The sequence below is a fragment of the Falco cherrug genome, chromosome 13 (genome assembly GCF_023634085.1).
Source record: "Falco cherrug isolate bFalChe1 chromosome 13, bFalChe1.pri, whole genome shotgun sequence".
Classification (NCBI taxonomy): Eukaryota; Metazoa; Chordata; class Aves; order Falconiformes; family Falconidae; genus Falco; species Falco cherrug.
This window is the reverse complement of record NC_073709.1, coordinates 15,958,347-15,975,678: the sequence shown is the minus strand read 5'-3', so window position 1 is coordinate 15,975,678 and position 17,332 is coordinate 15,958,347. Positions and strand designations below refer to the sequence as shown.

At 34.2% G+C, this 17,332-nt stretch overlaps 1 protein-coding gene across 1 annotated transcript in view; it reads right to left on the bottom strand.

Annotated features, from left to right (window-relative positions):
• Positions 1-17,332, bottom strand: part of DNAH8 (dynein axonemal heavy chain 8) — a 137,219-nt gene that overhangs the window by 84,653 nt on the left and 35,234 nt on the right. Inside the window, 14 exon segments of the mRNA XM_027801181.2 lie at positions 706-867; positions 1,142-1,246; positions 1,855-1,957; positions 2,104-2,267; positions 2,403-2,556; positions 2,936-3,135; positions 4,156-4,396; positions 7,040-7,177; positions 8,082-8,182; positions 9,290-9,352; positions 9,917-10,030; positions 11,048-11,152; positions 11,968-12,203; positions 14,409-14,535. Of these exon segments, the coding sequence (XP_027656982.2) occupies positions 706-867; positions 1,142-1,246; positions 1,855-1,957; positions 2,104-2,267; positions 2,403-2,556; positions 2,936-3,135; positions 4,156-4,396; positions 7,040-7,177; positions 8,082-8,182; positions 9,290-9,352; positions 9,917-10,030; positions 11,048-11,152; positions 11,968-12,203; positions 14,409-14,535 (2,013 nt within the window).

The window sequence follows — 17,332 nt, the reverse complement described above, 5'->3', positions numbered from 1 at the left end:
GTCCTTATCTGTTAAAGGAAAAGTAAGAGATTTTTAAAAATAAACACTGCTGAGATAATACATAATTACATCATAAATATAGCTTTAAGATTGTATTGGCCAGTTTTAGTATTTGCAGAATTTCTGTTAAAAGAATAACACCTGGCACTGTACAGATTAGAAAATTAGAGAGTCAGAATTTGTACAGGATGGGAAACAATTTATTACTTGTTAGTGAAACATACATTATCAGTATGATTGAGTCTGTAGGCAAACTAGAATTCTTCAAGGTAGGCTTCTACTAGGACTGCATTATCAGGAGTGACAAATATATGAACTATAAGGTAAGTCTTGTAAATTAGGACATAAATAATCATAACTGTAGTTCTTGCAATCTTAAACTATGAAAGAGAAATCATTGTATGCATAAAATTTTATTTGCATCTGAAAGGGGTTCAATATCTATCATAGCAGATATAAGATCTACTTCATATTCTCCAAGAGAAGAAAAAAGTCATTTTAAAGTAGATTACAAGAAAAATGTTATGCTATATATAGGATATCAAAATTGCAGTCATTAAGGATTGACTTTTACTGAGTAGATCCTTATCTTTGTTTCCTCTATGAAAACTTCCTCATATAGACATTCCCATATGCTTTTTACATCCCACCTCCCCCCACACACCATCCAGACTGCACAGAAAAATCCACATCCTGTAATCTCACCTGTGCTGGGAATTGATTAAGAAAATTCAGCAACTGATATCCTGAGTCACTAATTTGGTAATATGCTGCCCTAATTATGCCATGCAATGAAGTCTGCTGCATATGCAATAAATCCTGTAGCCAAAGCTCTACTGGTCCTTTTGCAATCACTGGAGCATCCAACTGAAAAATTAGTAAAAGCAAAAGGTACAAAATAGAACATAATTACCAAACTGTTCAAGAATGTTTGCTGCATTTCTATTCAAGACAATTACTGATTTAATTTCAATAAATCATACTAGGAATTTTTAATGAAGATTTATTATAGTTTTGTGACACAACACTGTTCATTTGTAATTAAAAATAATACAATTTATTGCATACTTTTATGTTCAATAATAGAATGATTTATCTATTAACAACATTTCTGGGAAAAAAAAAATAATCAGAGAATTACTGGAATTTTTTCTCCTTCTCTTGATATGACGGCCAGTATGCGATCATAATCCTTTGGGTGAAAGTCCGCTTCATTTATATTGTCAGATATGGAAGGCAGGTGTGGCTGTAAGGATAATTCAGAAACCATTCATTGTAAATACATAGCATTATAAAAAAAAAAAAAAGTCAAGTTAGGTTATCCTGCAAAGGTTCATCTGAACCTATAGATGAATTTTTGGCCATCTGTAGGTAATAATTACAGAAATGGTTGTGTACAATTTTATCTCCATTTGCTAGGGTGTTGGGTTTTTTTACAGTTTCCATAAGGTGATCTAGCAGAGCAGAGATCAGCTACTGTGTAATATCAATGCTCTTATCTCAATCAATCCCTAGGAACAACCCAGACTAGTTGGATTAATTTTTAAATATGCAAAGCAGGAAATTGTCACAGGGTCCTTTCTGTTAGTTTAGTTGTGAGAAGAGTCACCAGCAAATCACTTGATGGGACCATATTCTAGGGTTCTGAATTCTGAAGATTTTTTTTTTTTAATTACAGATATCCATTTCATATTTTGTTAAAGACTACAGAGCAAGAAACAAAACAAACAAAAAAAAAACCTCTAGCAAAGTTTATAAGAAGAAAATGTTTAAATTTTAACTTACTAAATGCTTCTCCATATTCTAACATTTTGTTATAAGCAGGGGGAAAAAAAATAATCACTAAGGTTGTACCTGAATTGTATGAGAATCACTTGCTTGTCCAAGAATTTCAAGAAGGGCAGGATCAGAAACAAAAAAGAATCTAGGAAACAGTAGTCTTTTCTTCTCTAAGTATCTTTAAAATTGAACAAGATTTTTATTAGAATATTTCAGCTCTTTGTTTTTTTCTACATAAGAGTGAAAGTAAGACTGAAATACTATTAATATTTCATATAAACTACTTAGAAACAAAAAATGCATTAAAAATCAAACAATTCATACCCTGCAAGTGATTTCTGACATACTTCCAACTGTTCATGTAAATAAGGGAGAAGCTGCTTCATAGTCCCGTCCCCGACACAGCAGTTAATTACATTTGGGCTTTCACGAGCTCGTTGCATTATTCTTACCCATGATTTGTCAACATTCTGAAAAAGCTTTTCTTCCTATATATAGCAAAAACATAAGTATTTTCACAACATAATCTGTTGGAATTATTATTTTTATTATATATATAATATAATGATTATTATACAGATACCCTTTAATACACAATAATAGGCAAGCATTTTAAAGTTTACCTGGGGTAACTGTTTTGCGATATCTCCTCCTACAAAAACAGCTTCAAGATAAATCCAGAGATTCTGCACAACCAGCCATTTTTCAATTATGTCTGTAGAGCTGCTAAGCTTACAAATCCAGCTCTGAATTTCCTTTTTAAATGGTGTATTGTATCTAAAAAAGGATGAGAAGCAGAAATTATTTAATTCTAAATAAAGCTATTATAAGATAGATTATAAAATAAATAAATGGTAAAAAAAAAAAAACACCACAAAACCCCCACAACTGAACAACACTTGTTTCACTTAGAGCAAGAAGAATCTCATGGAAAGTTTCTACCAGCTCAATTACATTCAAATATATTGAGACAATAGTTTGCTACTGATACATGAAAGCCTTCCACCTGGGAAGCTGCTTCATTGGACGTTGTAACATTCTGTTTCATTAAAAAATAATATTCCATTCAAATTTACTACTGATTTAGCCTAATAATAATACAGTTTCTATCTCAGTGTGTTTCTGAAAACACCATACACAATCAACTTAGAAGTACCTATTGGTCAGTAAAGAGTCAAGAATCATTAAACTGTCCTCCATCAACATTATAATTTCTGATGATTCAGTTCCTTTTAACAGTAACTCTCCTCTCCCTTTGAATGATGAAAAGCTCAGAATTTGGCTTTCCCAAATGTCAGCTATTTGAGATAGTTTGGCTTCTATATCTTTCTCCTTTGTAGCAGATAGACATATATCCTGCAAAGAAAGAACCATTTTTTTAAAATCTCCATTCTTCAGGAATAAAATCTTTCCTTATAGTACACATCTAGTAATAGAGTATTTTAAAACAATATATTAAATTTTATAAAATAGTACAGAAATGTGTCACACATGCAGAGATCACGGTACTAATTTTACTCACTCAAATTACATGTATATATAACTGAAAAATGCACATTTGGAAATGCATGGATATACCATTTCTGAGGCTTCATATTTTGTTATTTTTGCATAACAAGATTTCTGAATTGTCTTTTTTACAAGGTTTAGGATAGTGATGTAGGCTCATCAACAGATGAACTCTTACTCTTATCCCATTTCTATTTATAGAATCACAGAATTTAGGTTGGAAAGGTGACCAAGTACAATATTGTATTCAAACCAGAGCTTAATTCAAAATTAAGTGGATCACCTTGGAATGCTTCCATATAAATCAACTACGAATATAAGACTAGCTTTTGCATGCATATTTACCCTATGAAACTTGCAAACTCCATTGAGAGTTTTTTAAGGTTATGTGAGGATTCTTTTGAAGATGTGTGGTTCATGAAGTTGTATGTATAAAGATCTAGAAAAGCATTAATATTAAATATTAATAAACATGGACCCTTCCTCAAAAATTTCTGATTTATTTACAAATTTTTAAAGCAACTACAGAGTTCAAAAATTAGGTGACCATGATCATTTGAAGTATTCTTTGGGTTTTTTCCCTGTTTAAAAAGGGCTAAGAAAATCATAGAAAATAGGGCCAGCAAGAATGTGAAGAGATTACCTAGAAATAAGAATCCAAAGATTTCAGCTGCTACCTCTTTGTTCATATGGATAAGAACTTCTAAATAAAATATAAATTATTTTAAACTAGCATAGTCTGATTGAGAGTCAGGGACTTTAAGGAATTAAAACTTTTTTTAAAAGGTGATAATTTTAAAAGCAACCATATTATTTTTGCTGACAATTTAAAATAAACAAGGAGGGGGAAAAGATGTATGTACCTACCTCAATATCATCTTTGTGTTTAAGAATTGGTGCTTCCATGATGTTTTGAAGGCAAAATGAATCAGATTTTATATCAAATTGATGTCCTGTTGTTTCAGCAATACGATTCCAGTGTCTTTGCTTCATTGCTTTGTTGGTCATAATTTCCAACAAATTACAAGACTCCCTAAAATCATCAATTTTTTTCTTGAGATCTAAAAATGCTTGCCAGTGTTTGAGTCCTTTAGGTAATCTACAGCACCTGCAGTTGAGTTCAATTGATGCAGTAGTAAATGCCTCTTTTGTCAAAATAAGAATCGTTTAAACATTTTAAAAATAGATGAGGAAATATGAAGTAGCTTATATAAGTCAACATTTTCTATGTAAAATTCCAATTTGTGTCAATTAGTCTACCTTTTTAGAAAAAAATGCAAATGCCCTACTAAAACCACATAATATTTAAGTTTTAACCATTGATATATTCTTTGTAAATAAACAGTAATATTGCTTTTTGCATGAAAACATAGCTTATGTGTTGCTTATCATCACAGATACTATTGACAAAAACCCAAGCCAAATTGTTAAAATTCACATAAGTGATCCTTGTACAAATATAATATTTACTTCAATTTACGATACCAGTAATACACGTGGCACATACTAACATACACTTCAGACAGATGTGAAAATTGGAAAGATATGACCACCTTCTCCCTCTACCTTCTGTTAGTAGTCTTGAAACGATTCCAAAAGAAAATGAAAATTTTATACTTTTAACATGGAAAACCCCCCAGCGAAATATTTAAGTCAATATTCACCTCTTTGAACACATTTTTACAGAGCCTACACACTAAGAATTAAGCAGTTGACCCACCACAGGAATGTCTTAATGTAAATGATAAAGTACATCCTTAGCAAAAAAAGTAATAAAGCCTGAATCCCATTTCCCTTGGTTTTGCAGCCTTTGTCACTTACGTCTCTACCTCCCACTGATGTAATTTCATCTTTTCTGTAGCGAGTACAATACAGCAGCCTGTGTCTGGTTTAGAACTATGTCAGTGCTGTGTGGTTGCCAGTACAGTCATGCTGATTATGTCCCTGGTTGCTGTCAAACAATGTTTAATACCTGCCTGCCCTTCTCCGAGGGGGAAAAGTATTTTGTGTGGGTTTGGACTACCGTGAAGTTTTAACTTTTACAAAACTCATAGGTACTTAAGGTTATTTTGTAAGAAATCTGCCTTGAGAGTTGAAGCTAGCTGATAGATTAATGTCAGGTTCAGTGATTTGGGACAGGAATCTGGCACAGCAAAGAGGCAGACTTTGAACGACACTGCAGGGTCCAGAGCAGGGAGCCCTCTTATTCTTACTGATTCTTGTGAACCAGAAGATACTGTTTTACCCAAAGACCAGATACTGCCAATTAGATGTCTGTCAATGTCTTGCTTCTTTGAGAGACTCTTAATCCCTGAAATCCTGTCAGCATATGTAACCTCAAATTTGGGAAAGAATACTCTTTGGCACGTATTTCCTTGAAAAGTTATTAGTCTCTGTTTAATGTTTTCCACTTAAAATTTCAGAAATAATGCAAATCTATGACCCAATCTTCAACTCTGTCAAAAGTGCAATTTCAAAAATATCAAAATTTTTCACTTACCAATTTTATGCCTTATAATGGCGTATTTTATAGATCTGTTAACCTTCAGAAAAACATGTATTTACTAGACTACCTTGACAACACGTACTAGAAGCTAATAACGAAAAAAACCCCACGCATTCTGTACTACAGATCCTCTATCCCTAGTTTAGGAAGGTTATGCTACTATTTTCAATTACAGAATGCGTTAGTGTGATAAGCCATGAAAAACTGCCAAAGTAAGACCAAGAGGTAAGATATATTGACAAAATGGAGAATGGAAGGAAATAATGGGTAAATAGGTGGGATAAGTACTTAATGGCCTGAGAACAAACTATTTATATTGAAGGCTTTTCACTGCAGTTACAAAAGTAATTGCCCTGTTATACACTTCTAGTTGAACTACACTAAACAAATGTCAATTTCAGAGACTAATACAATGTATTGCTCTTATGGAACTCCGTGGTGTTTGAACACAACATAATTTGGAACACAAATTAGGCTTTAACATTATCTAAGATTGATTTACAGGTGCTATAACAGGCTGGCACCACTCTGTAACTGTAGTATAGATATACTCTAAAATACCAAATACTGGCACAAATAAAAATGTACATCAATTAGCCATGCCTTTATTTTGGAAATTAATAATGGAAGTTTCTAGAATGTTGTTCTAATAGGAGGATGGGGGGTGCAAAGATAGTGCCGAGAAAGCTAGAGTTGTTTCAGGATGGACTTTGCCAAGCTTATAACAGGACTCTAATAGGTAGCTGGAGAGCTGGCAATTGCACTCGCTGCTGTTATTCTGTTGTAAAATAATCTTTGTTCTAGTCTTCTGTATTATATTTCTTCCTAAATTCATGTATGTAATTTAAAAAAAAAATTAAAAATACGGTTAAATTAAAAGGTCTGAAAATACTTCTGAACCCTAAGAACCAATGAACTTAAAATCAATGGGCTAATCTCCTGGCTGAAAAACTGAAGAACTTACCTTTTACAAATAAACTTTCAGCTCTCCTAACCTCTTGGTTGGTTTAGCTAAGGAGACTGACTCTTCAACTGAACGTATGCCCTTCAGTTATCAAAACTGCAGGTTAAAAGCTGGTTAACTACAAGTATAGTGTTACTCCACTCTTCCCTGAAGAATCTTATTACTTTATGACAAACCTTATCCATGGAAGTTTTGTATTTAAAGGTATCAAAAAAGCTTTACTGAAATCATCTAAATCTTAATGCATTTAACATCAGTTATAAATTATATTATGAACATACCTGTTTTGAAAATCCAGAAGTTCAGCATTAATTTTTTCAATGTCTAAATCTGTCCACAGTATCTCATAATAACCATTGATAGTGTTTATTACAGTATCATATAATCCATACAATTTCTGAAGCAAGCTTAACTCTTTCCTGTGGGGAAAATAAAAAATTATCTTAATAACAATTTTGATCAGCTATTTGGATATCTCTCAATAGTTAAATAGATGGCATATTCAATATTACTACAAAAAATTCAGGTAGATCAATTACATTACGTTTCTTAATGTAGAAAAGAACACTTCATGAATAAAATCAACAAAAAAGAGCAGACAGTTGGTGCTAAAGACCTAATATACACACTAAACATATTTGGGGAAAATTTTCCTTTAGTCTAGTCCTATAAAACTTCCATTTATCCAAAATTAACCTAGATTATATACCCTGAGCTGTCTCTGCGGTGCAAAGCAGAGCATGGCAAATAGGGACAATTAGTCGATTTACTTTGGAAGCACTCTGAATCCAAACAAAAACAATGATCTAAAAACAGCCAGAAAGGGTCAGATCCTCATCTGCTGTGAATCACCATCAAACCATTGAAATGGTTGGTGCAAAAATGTCAGAATCTGATTCTGATTTGTACAGCTGCTCAAAAAATTCAGACTTTCATAAAAACTCTAGTTATATTTTTCATATATGACACACTGACCTTTCCTTGCCTTTTCCTTACTCATTATTTGTACCATATCTTAATACATAATACTATATTTACTCTTCTACTTTTATATATATATTTCTGGGGCATAGTGTTCTGCTCTTTTATATAGTATATACATGTACTAAAATAATTTGGTATGGTCCTGTTACCATAATAAAAAAATACATTTTTTTATATGCACACCATTAGACCTCTAAAATTATCATTGATTTTTTATATTTTTTTTTATTTTATTTAAGGCAATGGAAACCTTCCATATTGAATTATTTCCCTTTTTGGTGTATCCTAAGCCTTTCTAACATACTTAAACACCTAAGCCAGCTGTATTCCCACAGTTACCTGACTTTATGCAAAACTCCATAGTCTGTGACAGGCAATCCAAATAACTGTTCACCAGCTGAGTATGTGATATACTTTCTCCACAGCTCATCAAAGTTAGCCTGATGAAATTAGGATTCATACAGACAAAATGTATGTTTATAATCTCGGTTTAAATTTAAAATTGTCTAATAATAAATTAAACAGTTCTAAACTTGTCTTAGAAGAATTCTATTAGGATCATATTTAAATGTCTGAAAATACTTTTGATCTAAAATTTTGAACAGGGCTCATGTAAGGTAATACTCAAATCCATATATTGAATTCAGATAGTGAAAGTTTATGTAAGAAGCAATAATTTGAAGAAGCATTTTATAAAAATGGGATGTGAAATGAATTCCACATTATCAAGGGAGGGAAAAAAAAAAAGAAGAAAATATTTGCATTGATAAAATATACAACCTGAAAACAACTACTGAAGAGTGCCAAAAAATACAATTACTTTCATAGTATAACTGCTATCCAAAGAATATGATCACCACAGAAAAATGGAATGAAGAATGATTTTGGCAGTTACTATCCATAAGCACAAAGCATTCTCTTGGCAAAATAATAAATACAGTAAATTCAACCAAAATCACTTCATTTTCAGTACATATTAGATGCATTAGGAAGTTTAAACACCTTCTGTTAGTTACTTAGTGCATTTCATAAACTCTGACTTTGTTTTTTACTGAGTCTATACGATATGTAAGAGACTGACAGAAGTCTTGCTGAAAAATAGTCTTCAAGGTACTATTACATGCAGAGAAAGGAACAAGGATTAAAAATAGATTAAAAACTGGTTACGGACCTATGAACTAAGGTTCATAGCAAATAAGTATCAAATTGAAAGACAATTATCTAATGGAAAGTGTGATCTTTAAAAGATTAAAGGATTGGGTTATACTTGACTTTTCCCTCTTATACTGCTTGTATTATTTCAAATCAATAATTTATGCTCACAAAACATGAAGAACAAAGCAAGGTTACACATCAATCAATCATCAGTCCTTCCATGTTAAAAAAAAAATTGTCTGATAGAAACTATAGTTAACATAATAATACACAAACTATCCACCAAGACACATTTATCAAAGATTGTAGAAGTGTCTTTTTCTAAAGTTGTTTTGATAAGAAACCACAGATTAATTTTAGTTATTTGGAAACTCAACAGTTCATTTTCTTACCTGAAAGATCTGCAGCCTATTACTGGCTTCCTGAGGTGGAATACCAGGAACCATAGGTCCTTCCTTTTAAACAAGCAGTTAACAAAAAATGAATATTAATTCTCAAAGTGACTGAAAGCTACTGTAATTTACAGGTCATCATAAAATGCATATTTTTTGGTAGTCAAATTCCAATCAAGTTTTGTATCCTGGTAATGCTATTTTTATGAAATTGAAAAATTCTTTAGCTTAAACTCAATAAGATTACACTTCCATTTTTCAGTTTTTGTTCTTTTGCTGAAAATAAAATACTCGGTGAGTGGGCCAAGATCATCTCTTTAATGCTGATGTGCAAGCAAAGGTGCCACAACATGTGTTACAATTTCTAAATCAATTTCTAAATTAATTTCTTAATTAAGATTTCATGGTGATTTTTACCACCAGGGATTCTTTAATTTCCTTACAGATTAGCGTGCACTATTATTTCTTTATACTGAAGATTTTGACCTATAATGATGGCTGCTTAGCAACCACTGCATCAAAAATCCAGTAGCTGAGTAAAATAAAATTCTGGCACCCAACTGCTTCAAACCAAAAATATTGGAAACCTACGTACAAGTCTTACAGGTAACTACTAAATTCATTTACCATTTCATATGACATTTCAAAGTTTGACACATCCTCCTGAAAAACTGCGACTGATTCTAGCAAATGACTCTTAAATTTGGGCTGAACTCGAACCAGCTCATCTTGAACTCTGGTCTGACATACAAAAGATTAAAATCAAAGTTATTTCTTTAAAAAAAAACAAGGAACAGATATTTGAACTATATATAGAACAAAATTATAAATAAAAACTATTAATTCTGAACAAAAATAATTATTTTAAGCTAAATAGATTTTCTTTCCTTTTATGGTGCTGTGTTCAACTTTTGATACAAAAAGTGGAAAAAAAACCCCAACGAAAACCTGTTAGAAAATCTCCCCTCCATCTTTAAGTGAATGTCTTTCATTACAAGGGGGTGGGGGAACAAAAGGACACAAAAAGGGGGGGTGGGGGAGTGGAATATTGTAATCTCTTTCTCAGTTTCCCTCACTCCAAAAGAACTCACAAAACCCAAAATGTTACAATACTCTTCCTCAATGGATGGCTCAGCCTTCTCTTTAACAACTTCCTTATCCTTTTTTAAAAAGCTTTTGGGTTTTTCTCTCAAGCTGGTTGACATATAAGTGTAAAATACATTTGAGCTTGAGCCCTTTCCAGAGTGATTAATCCTAATTGTTCCAACAAAATATGTATGTATTTCCATCTAACCTTCCACATTACAGAATATATTCAATAAACATTGAGCTTTTGAGGGATATGAGGCTGTTCTGAGCAATAAAGGTAAAATGCAATCACCACCTAGGGGTAAGGGCACTGACAAATTATGCACCTCTTAAAAAGAGGTTATCTAAGGGTAGTAATCTTCCTGATCAGACAAATGACACAAAAACTAGAAATGAGAAAGAGCAGAAAGAGCAGATGGACATAATAAATGTCTCATTTTCTTGCATGTTTTAAGTATATATCTAAAATGTACAATAATACTTAAATATTGAAGAGTTCTATAAAAATAAAATTAGAAAAAGAACACACTAATAAAAGCTGTAGACACTAGTGTGCAAATGAGGCCGTGTGAGAAGACGGAGTGAAGTCACAATTGGTCCCACATTGTCATTTATAATCTGGAAAAAGCACATGAAGACAAATGGAAAGTAACAGTTTTATATACTTACAGCTTTGGTCTGTAATTTATTTAAAGAATATCTAAGTGTATCAACTCCTTCTGATTCCTCTTTTGTAATGTCAATTTCAAAAGTATTTAAAATGGCATAGGCTTCCTAGATGAAAAAGCAAAACCTTAGGAATGATGCATTTAAAGTTCATTTCCAGGAACACAGATCCAATTTGTAAGAAACATTTCAAATAAAATCTGTTAATGTAATTTAGGCATAATTACTATTTTTTTAAATAAGGATGATGAATGAAGAACTAGGGAACAACAGCAAAACGTATTTCTTCAAAGATGTATTGGATGAAATGCTAGGAAAAAAATCTACAAACAATTTTAATATTAAAAATACATAAACTTTATCATCCTAGTGGTATTTTTATTCTACTGATCTACATTCCACCTGAATGCAGATTTTGATGATTTTTTCCTGACTTTGAATAATTACAGACACTGCATATTTTTAAATGTTTTGCCATTTATACATATTTATTACTATGCTTGCCAAACTGTCAAATGCCTGTGTAAGTATTTGTTACAGAATGACCCTTTCTTATCGCTTGTTCTCATTTGCAATTTGTTTGCATATCTTCTGCTTTATTATCCTCCTCATACACACATGGCATTATTTAAAAATAAGATCATTTGCATATTTTATAATTTTCATATTTTATAATTTCCTAACTGGTAGACAATAGATTTGTTAATGAAGACAAACAAAAGTGTCTAGCATAGTATCTGATATCGATTCATAATTTATAATAAAAATAACAGCAAAAATCTTACTTTCTTTCCCATTTTCAGCCTAGATCCTTCAGGACAGTAAACTCATTGTTTGGGTTCTCAGTGTCATCTTATGACTCCTGTTATATAATATAATTATCAAGATACTAATTGAGATTAAAAAAATAAAAATCATCTTACTTCTATAGGTTCCAGAGTCATATCCATTTGTATTTTATTATCACGAATGATAGATAAAGCTTCCATTGCAAATCTGACATCATCTAAGTCATGCAGAGGTCGAGACAATTTCTTTAAATATTCAGTTATAAACGACATCATGTCTGTCATTTTTTTTTTATATTCCTCATGTAAATAATGACAGAGGAGCATCTTCCAGGCTTTGGCTTCAATTGCTAAAGCTGTTTTCAGTGGTCCTGATTTAAAATAAAAAATTGAAAAAAACTTATTCAATCTACATCTTAATATTTTCTGTAAAAAAGCCCCACATCATCACACATGGTTCTTTAACAGCAAATAGGAAATGTAGACAGGCAATCCAATTACTGCATTTTAAAACAATTTCAATTACACTTAAATATATTTCTGTTGGTTTATTGTACATTATGATATCTGTAAAACATGTTGGTAAGCTTATCTAATAGAACATATAGAGAAGATGAATAATGACAAAAATGTTTATTTATTAATGTAGATTTTCATAGAATACCTTGGATATATATTAACCAAATGCATAAAGTTCAGTTATATTTAAATGGTTTATACCCATTGAAGAAGTGGCATCTTTGAATTTCAATATTGGGATCTGGAATACTTCCCAACTAAAACTGTGAGGCGTCATATGCAGTTAATGTATACACACAAACCAACACTGAACAGACAGAAAAGCCAATCACTGGCACCGTAACTTATTATCAGAATATATTAATATTTTAGTAGACAGCATTTTTCACTCTGGTGAAAGACACCAAAAGATACTAACAGCATATAGCCTTTCTGCTCACAAAAATTTTAGAGCAGATAGAATTTCTTCTTTAACGATGGGGCTATTAACATTAAAATCTGACTCCTAAAGGCCAGGGTAATTCAGGAAAAGTACTGTATCCGAATTTCTTCTTTAACGATGGGGCTATTAACATTAAAATCTGACTCCTAAAGGCCAGGGTAATTCAGGAAAAGTACTGTATCCTGTCCAGAAGCGAAAATACATAAATGATAATAAATCAATTCTCAAACTTGAGTCAAAAAAAACCCCATCAACACAAACAACCCAACAAAACAATCCAAACCTGTTTCCCCAGATCATAAAAACATTTAATATCCTTGCTCCTGAACCTGGAGGATTTGGCTTCCTCTGATGCAGTGATCACAGATGACGGAGTAGTGTGACAAAATCCATACTCTTTGCAACACACTTTTTCTTACCACTCTTGGTCACAGAATAATAAACAGCAAGAGTTTTCCAGGGTGAATTAATTGGCTCCAGAGTGGTTTCATTCATAAGAGTTGTATCCAGGAACTGGATGAGGATATACAGTCTGACAATTTTAATTATTCACAGAAAAAAAGCTAGGGATAGCATGCCACCAAGATTCTGAAATGAACTCTAGTAATGGAAGTGTGTGGCTTCTGTCTTCTCTAATGTACGAGGAAGACAAATTGCGCAGAGATTATTTCTCAATCTAATCTCTCAGACAATGGGGTTGCTCACTAGAAACATGGCCACAATGATATTTGGAGAGTTTCTGGGGAAACATTTTCTACTTGTCCCTAGATAGCAACTGTGAAAACATCTGCCACAGAAAATCAAAAACCAAAAGAAGAGTGACATTGGTTCAGAGAAGACATTAGCTATGTAATAATCTGTCAGGTGAGATGGATAATTGCCATTTAAATCCTTGCTTCTTTGTCAGCACAAACAGCTTAATTCTTCAACAAGCAGTTGTCTGGAGAGAAAAAAATTTTCCACCCCTAACTGTTCTTTAGAGTAACATGATCAATGAGTACACCAGGTTGTCACGGCCACAGAAGGCCAGGTACTGAAACATGGTGCAGTATAGAACTGAGGAAACACATGCTGTATGAGGGAATATACTCCAACACCAAGTCTTGGTGCCAGCTTTCTCTTACTTTAAAGACACTAGAGGTGGACAGGAAAATACATGATACTCTGAGAGCTAAGGATGCTAAACAAGGGAATGGCTAGAAGCCATCTCCTGCTGAAACAAGCACCAAAAGTGAAAAAGAAGATAACGCAGCTATGTGCTAGTCTTATGATTTATGCTTCCAATGCTCTTTATGATCACTAGCTGACCTGGTGCCAGAGATGACCAAATTAAATGTCAATATATATTCATTAACACTTTAGCAAAACTCCGTGATAAGTTCACAACCATGCCAAAACTGAATTTCACCACTCCAAAGAGGAGAAGGCAAGTGGAATGGAGGATTTTTTCAAGTCAGATTTCTTAGAAGGGTGTGAGTGAGCTCTGGCTGATTAGAGTGGTCTCTTTAGTAATTTCAAGTCATATTGTATACATGTATTTCTGAGAACAAACCAAATAAGATGACTATTATATTCATTATTTTTCTGTACATAAAATGATAGGAAAATATCATACCTGTATGCAGTTCAATTGGACCAAGAAGAATAATGGGTTTAAAATCTTCCATCTCTTGCTCAAACATAACATAGTGAAGTATTTCTTTTTTAATTTCAGTCAGACATGGACAGGTAGCCAAAAATTGCTGTGTGTAGTTTAAAAAGTCAATCAACAAATGTCCTTTTTCATATTTTTGGTTAAAAAAGTGGCAACAGTTATTTGGGAATTACTGGAAATATATACCAATATTATTCCTGGTTTTAGCCTTCTGTAGCCTTGCTAACATAGTATAATGCATGTGATAAGGCATCCATTATCAATTTCTCTGTCAGTAATTCTCAAGCTTGTTGGGAAATTCCAATCAAATTTAACAGACATATCTAAGACATGCTAAGTGCCTACTGCCTTTGGAAAACAGATGACAAAACAGAAACAAAAAAAATACATGCTCACATTTACAGAAAGACTACCCCATTAGACCAATTACACGTGAAATAATCACAATAAAATACATCTTCTAAGTAGTTCCATGAGCAGAACTCAACTGTAGAAAGGTTCTGTGATTCTGAAAAGCTGCATTTCGGAAATGTCACACAACAGCTGTACTCAATGTGCCTAAATTTCATGAGCAAATAATAAATGCCAAAAGGTGTTTCCCACTTAAATTCTTTTGTCTAGGAGTACCCAGACAGGCAGTGGAAGAGTCATCATAATGCTAAAGAAAGAATGTAGAAGCTCGAGCATGTGTGTATGAAACCTTACTGCATTATTATTGAGGCTTTCTCTGTAGCAGTATCCTTTTCTTCAGTAGTAACTAGATCAAACTAATAATATTTGATTAGACTTAAAATTTTAATTAGACTAATAGTTTTTCAGGTCTGCATATAAAGTGGGGGGGTTTAGTCCACATAAACTGCACAACTTGTACTGTGATACTGAAAACATGATGTGATATTCACAGATCTACATATATCTAAGGTAACGTATTAAACAGAAAAGGTAAGAACAGAAAACTCAGTTAAGGAAAGGCTCAATAAAGTAGATAAAGAAGCCAGATTTCTTCTACTGAACCTCTAAATTCAAACTTAAAATTTCAACTCCACTGTAGAAAGACAGCGTGAAATATTTGGAAGCAAAAGCCGGACCTCCAGTTCCTGGAAACTAACTTTTTCTTGCTGTAGTAGAAAATACTTTTTTCTACTACACCTGAAAATTCAATTTAGAATTCAAACAACCAAGAATTGAATAGAGGATTCTTGGACTAGAGAATGCAGAACTTGCCTCCTAAAATAACTACAGGAAGGGTGGTAAACAAAAATATGTATTAAACTCAAAGTAAACACTTTCCATAGAGAAAAGCACACAATTGCCAGCACCGATCTGTGGGAGTTTCTGTGGGTAGTGGTATAGAATCATAAAATAGTTTGGGTTGGAAGGGACCTCAAAGATCATCTAGTTCCAACTCCCTGCCATGGGCAGGAATACCCTATTCTCTCAAAGCCCCACCAACAAACCTGGCATTGAACAATTCCATAGGTGGGGCATCCACAATTTCTCTGGGCAACCTGTGCCAGTGACTCATCACCCCCACAGTGAAGAATTTCTTCCTTTAATCTAAATCTACCTTCTTTCAGTTTAAAGTCATTCCCCCTTGCCCTATTACTACATGCCCTTGTAAAAGGTCCCTCTCCAACTTCCATGTAGTCCCCCATTAGGCACTGGAAGGCTGCTATAAGGTGTTCCCAGAGCCTTCTCTTCTCCAGGCTGATCCAACCCAACTGTCTCAGCCTGTCTTCAGATGAGAGGCACTCCAGCCCTCTGGGCATCTTCATGGCCCCCCTCTGGACTCACTCCAACAGGTCCATGTCCTTCTTACACTGGGGACCCCAGAACTGAATGCTGTACTCCAGGTGGGGTCTCATGAGCAGAGTAGAGTTGTGTTGAGCTTCTCATCAACCAGCACCCCCAAGCCTTCCTCAGGGCTGCTCTCAATCCATTCATGGCCCAGCCTACATTTGTGCTTGAGATTGCCCTGATCCACATGCGGGACCTTGCACTCGGCCTTTTTGAACTTCTTGAGGTTCGCATGAACCCACCTCTCAAGCCTGTCAAAGTCCTTGTGGATGGCGTCCCTTCCCTCCAGTGTGTCGACTGCAGCACATAGCCTGGTGTCATCAGCAAACCTGCTGAGGGTGGGCTCAATCCCAGTGTCCACGATGCTGACAAAGATGTTCAGCAGTGCTGGTGCTGAGGAACACCACTCATCACTGGTCTCCACTTGGACATTAAGCCATTGACTGCAACTCTGAGTGCGACCTTCCAGCCAATTCCTTATCCCCAGAGTAGTCCCTCCATCAAATCCATGTCTCTCCAATTTAGAGACAAGGATGTCATACAGGAGAGTGTCAAATGCTTTGCATAAGTCCAGGCGCAGATGACACGAATTGCTCTTCCCTCATCCACCAATGCTGTAAACCTGTCATAGAAGGCCACCAAATTTGTCAGGCATGATTTGCTCTTAGTGAAGCTGTTCTGGCTGTAACCAACCACCACCTTATTTTCCATGCGCCTGAGCATAGTTTCCAGGAGAATCTGCTCCATGATCTTGCTGGGCAAAGAAGTGAAGCTGAGTGGCCCGTAGTTCCCTCAGTCTTCCTTATTTCGCTTGTTAAAAATGGGGGTTATGTTTTCCCTTTTCCAGTCCTTGGGAACTTCACTGGACTGCCATAACTTCTCAAATATGATGGACAGTGGCTTAGCCCCTTCATTCACCGGGACCCATGTATATGCATCTCATCAGGTCCCATGGACTTCTGCACCTTCATGTTCCTTAGATGGTCTTGAACCTGATCTTCTCCCACAGCGGGTGGTTCTTCTTTCTCCCAGTCCTTGCCTTTGCCTTCTGTGACTTGGGCAGTGTGGCTGGAGCAAGTACTTGCCGG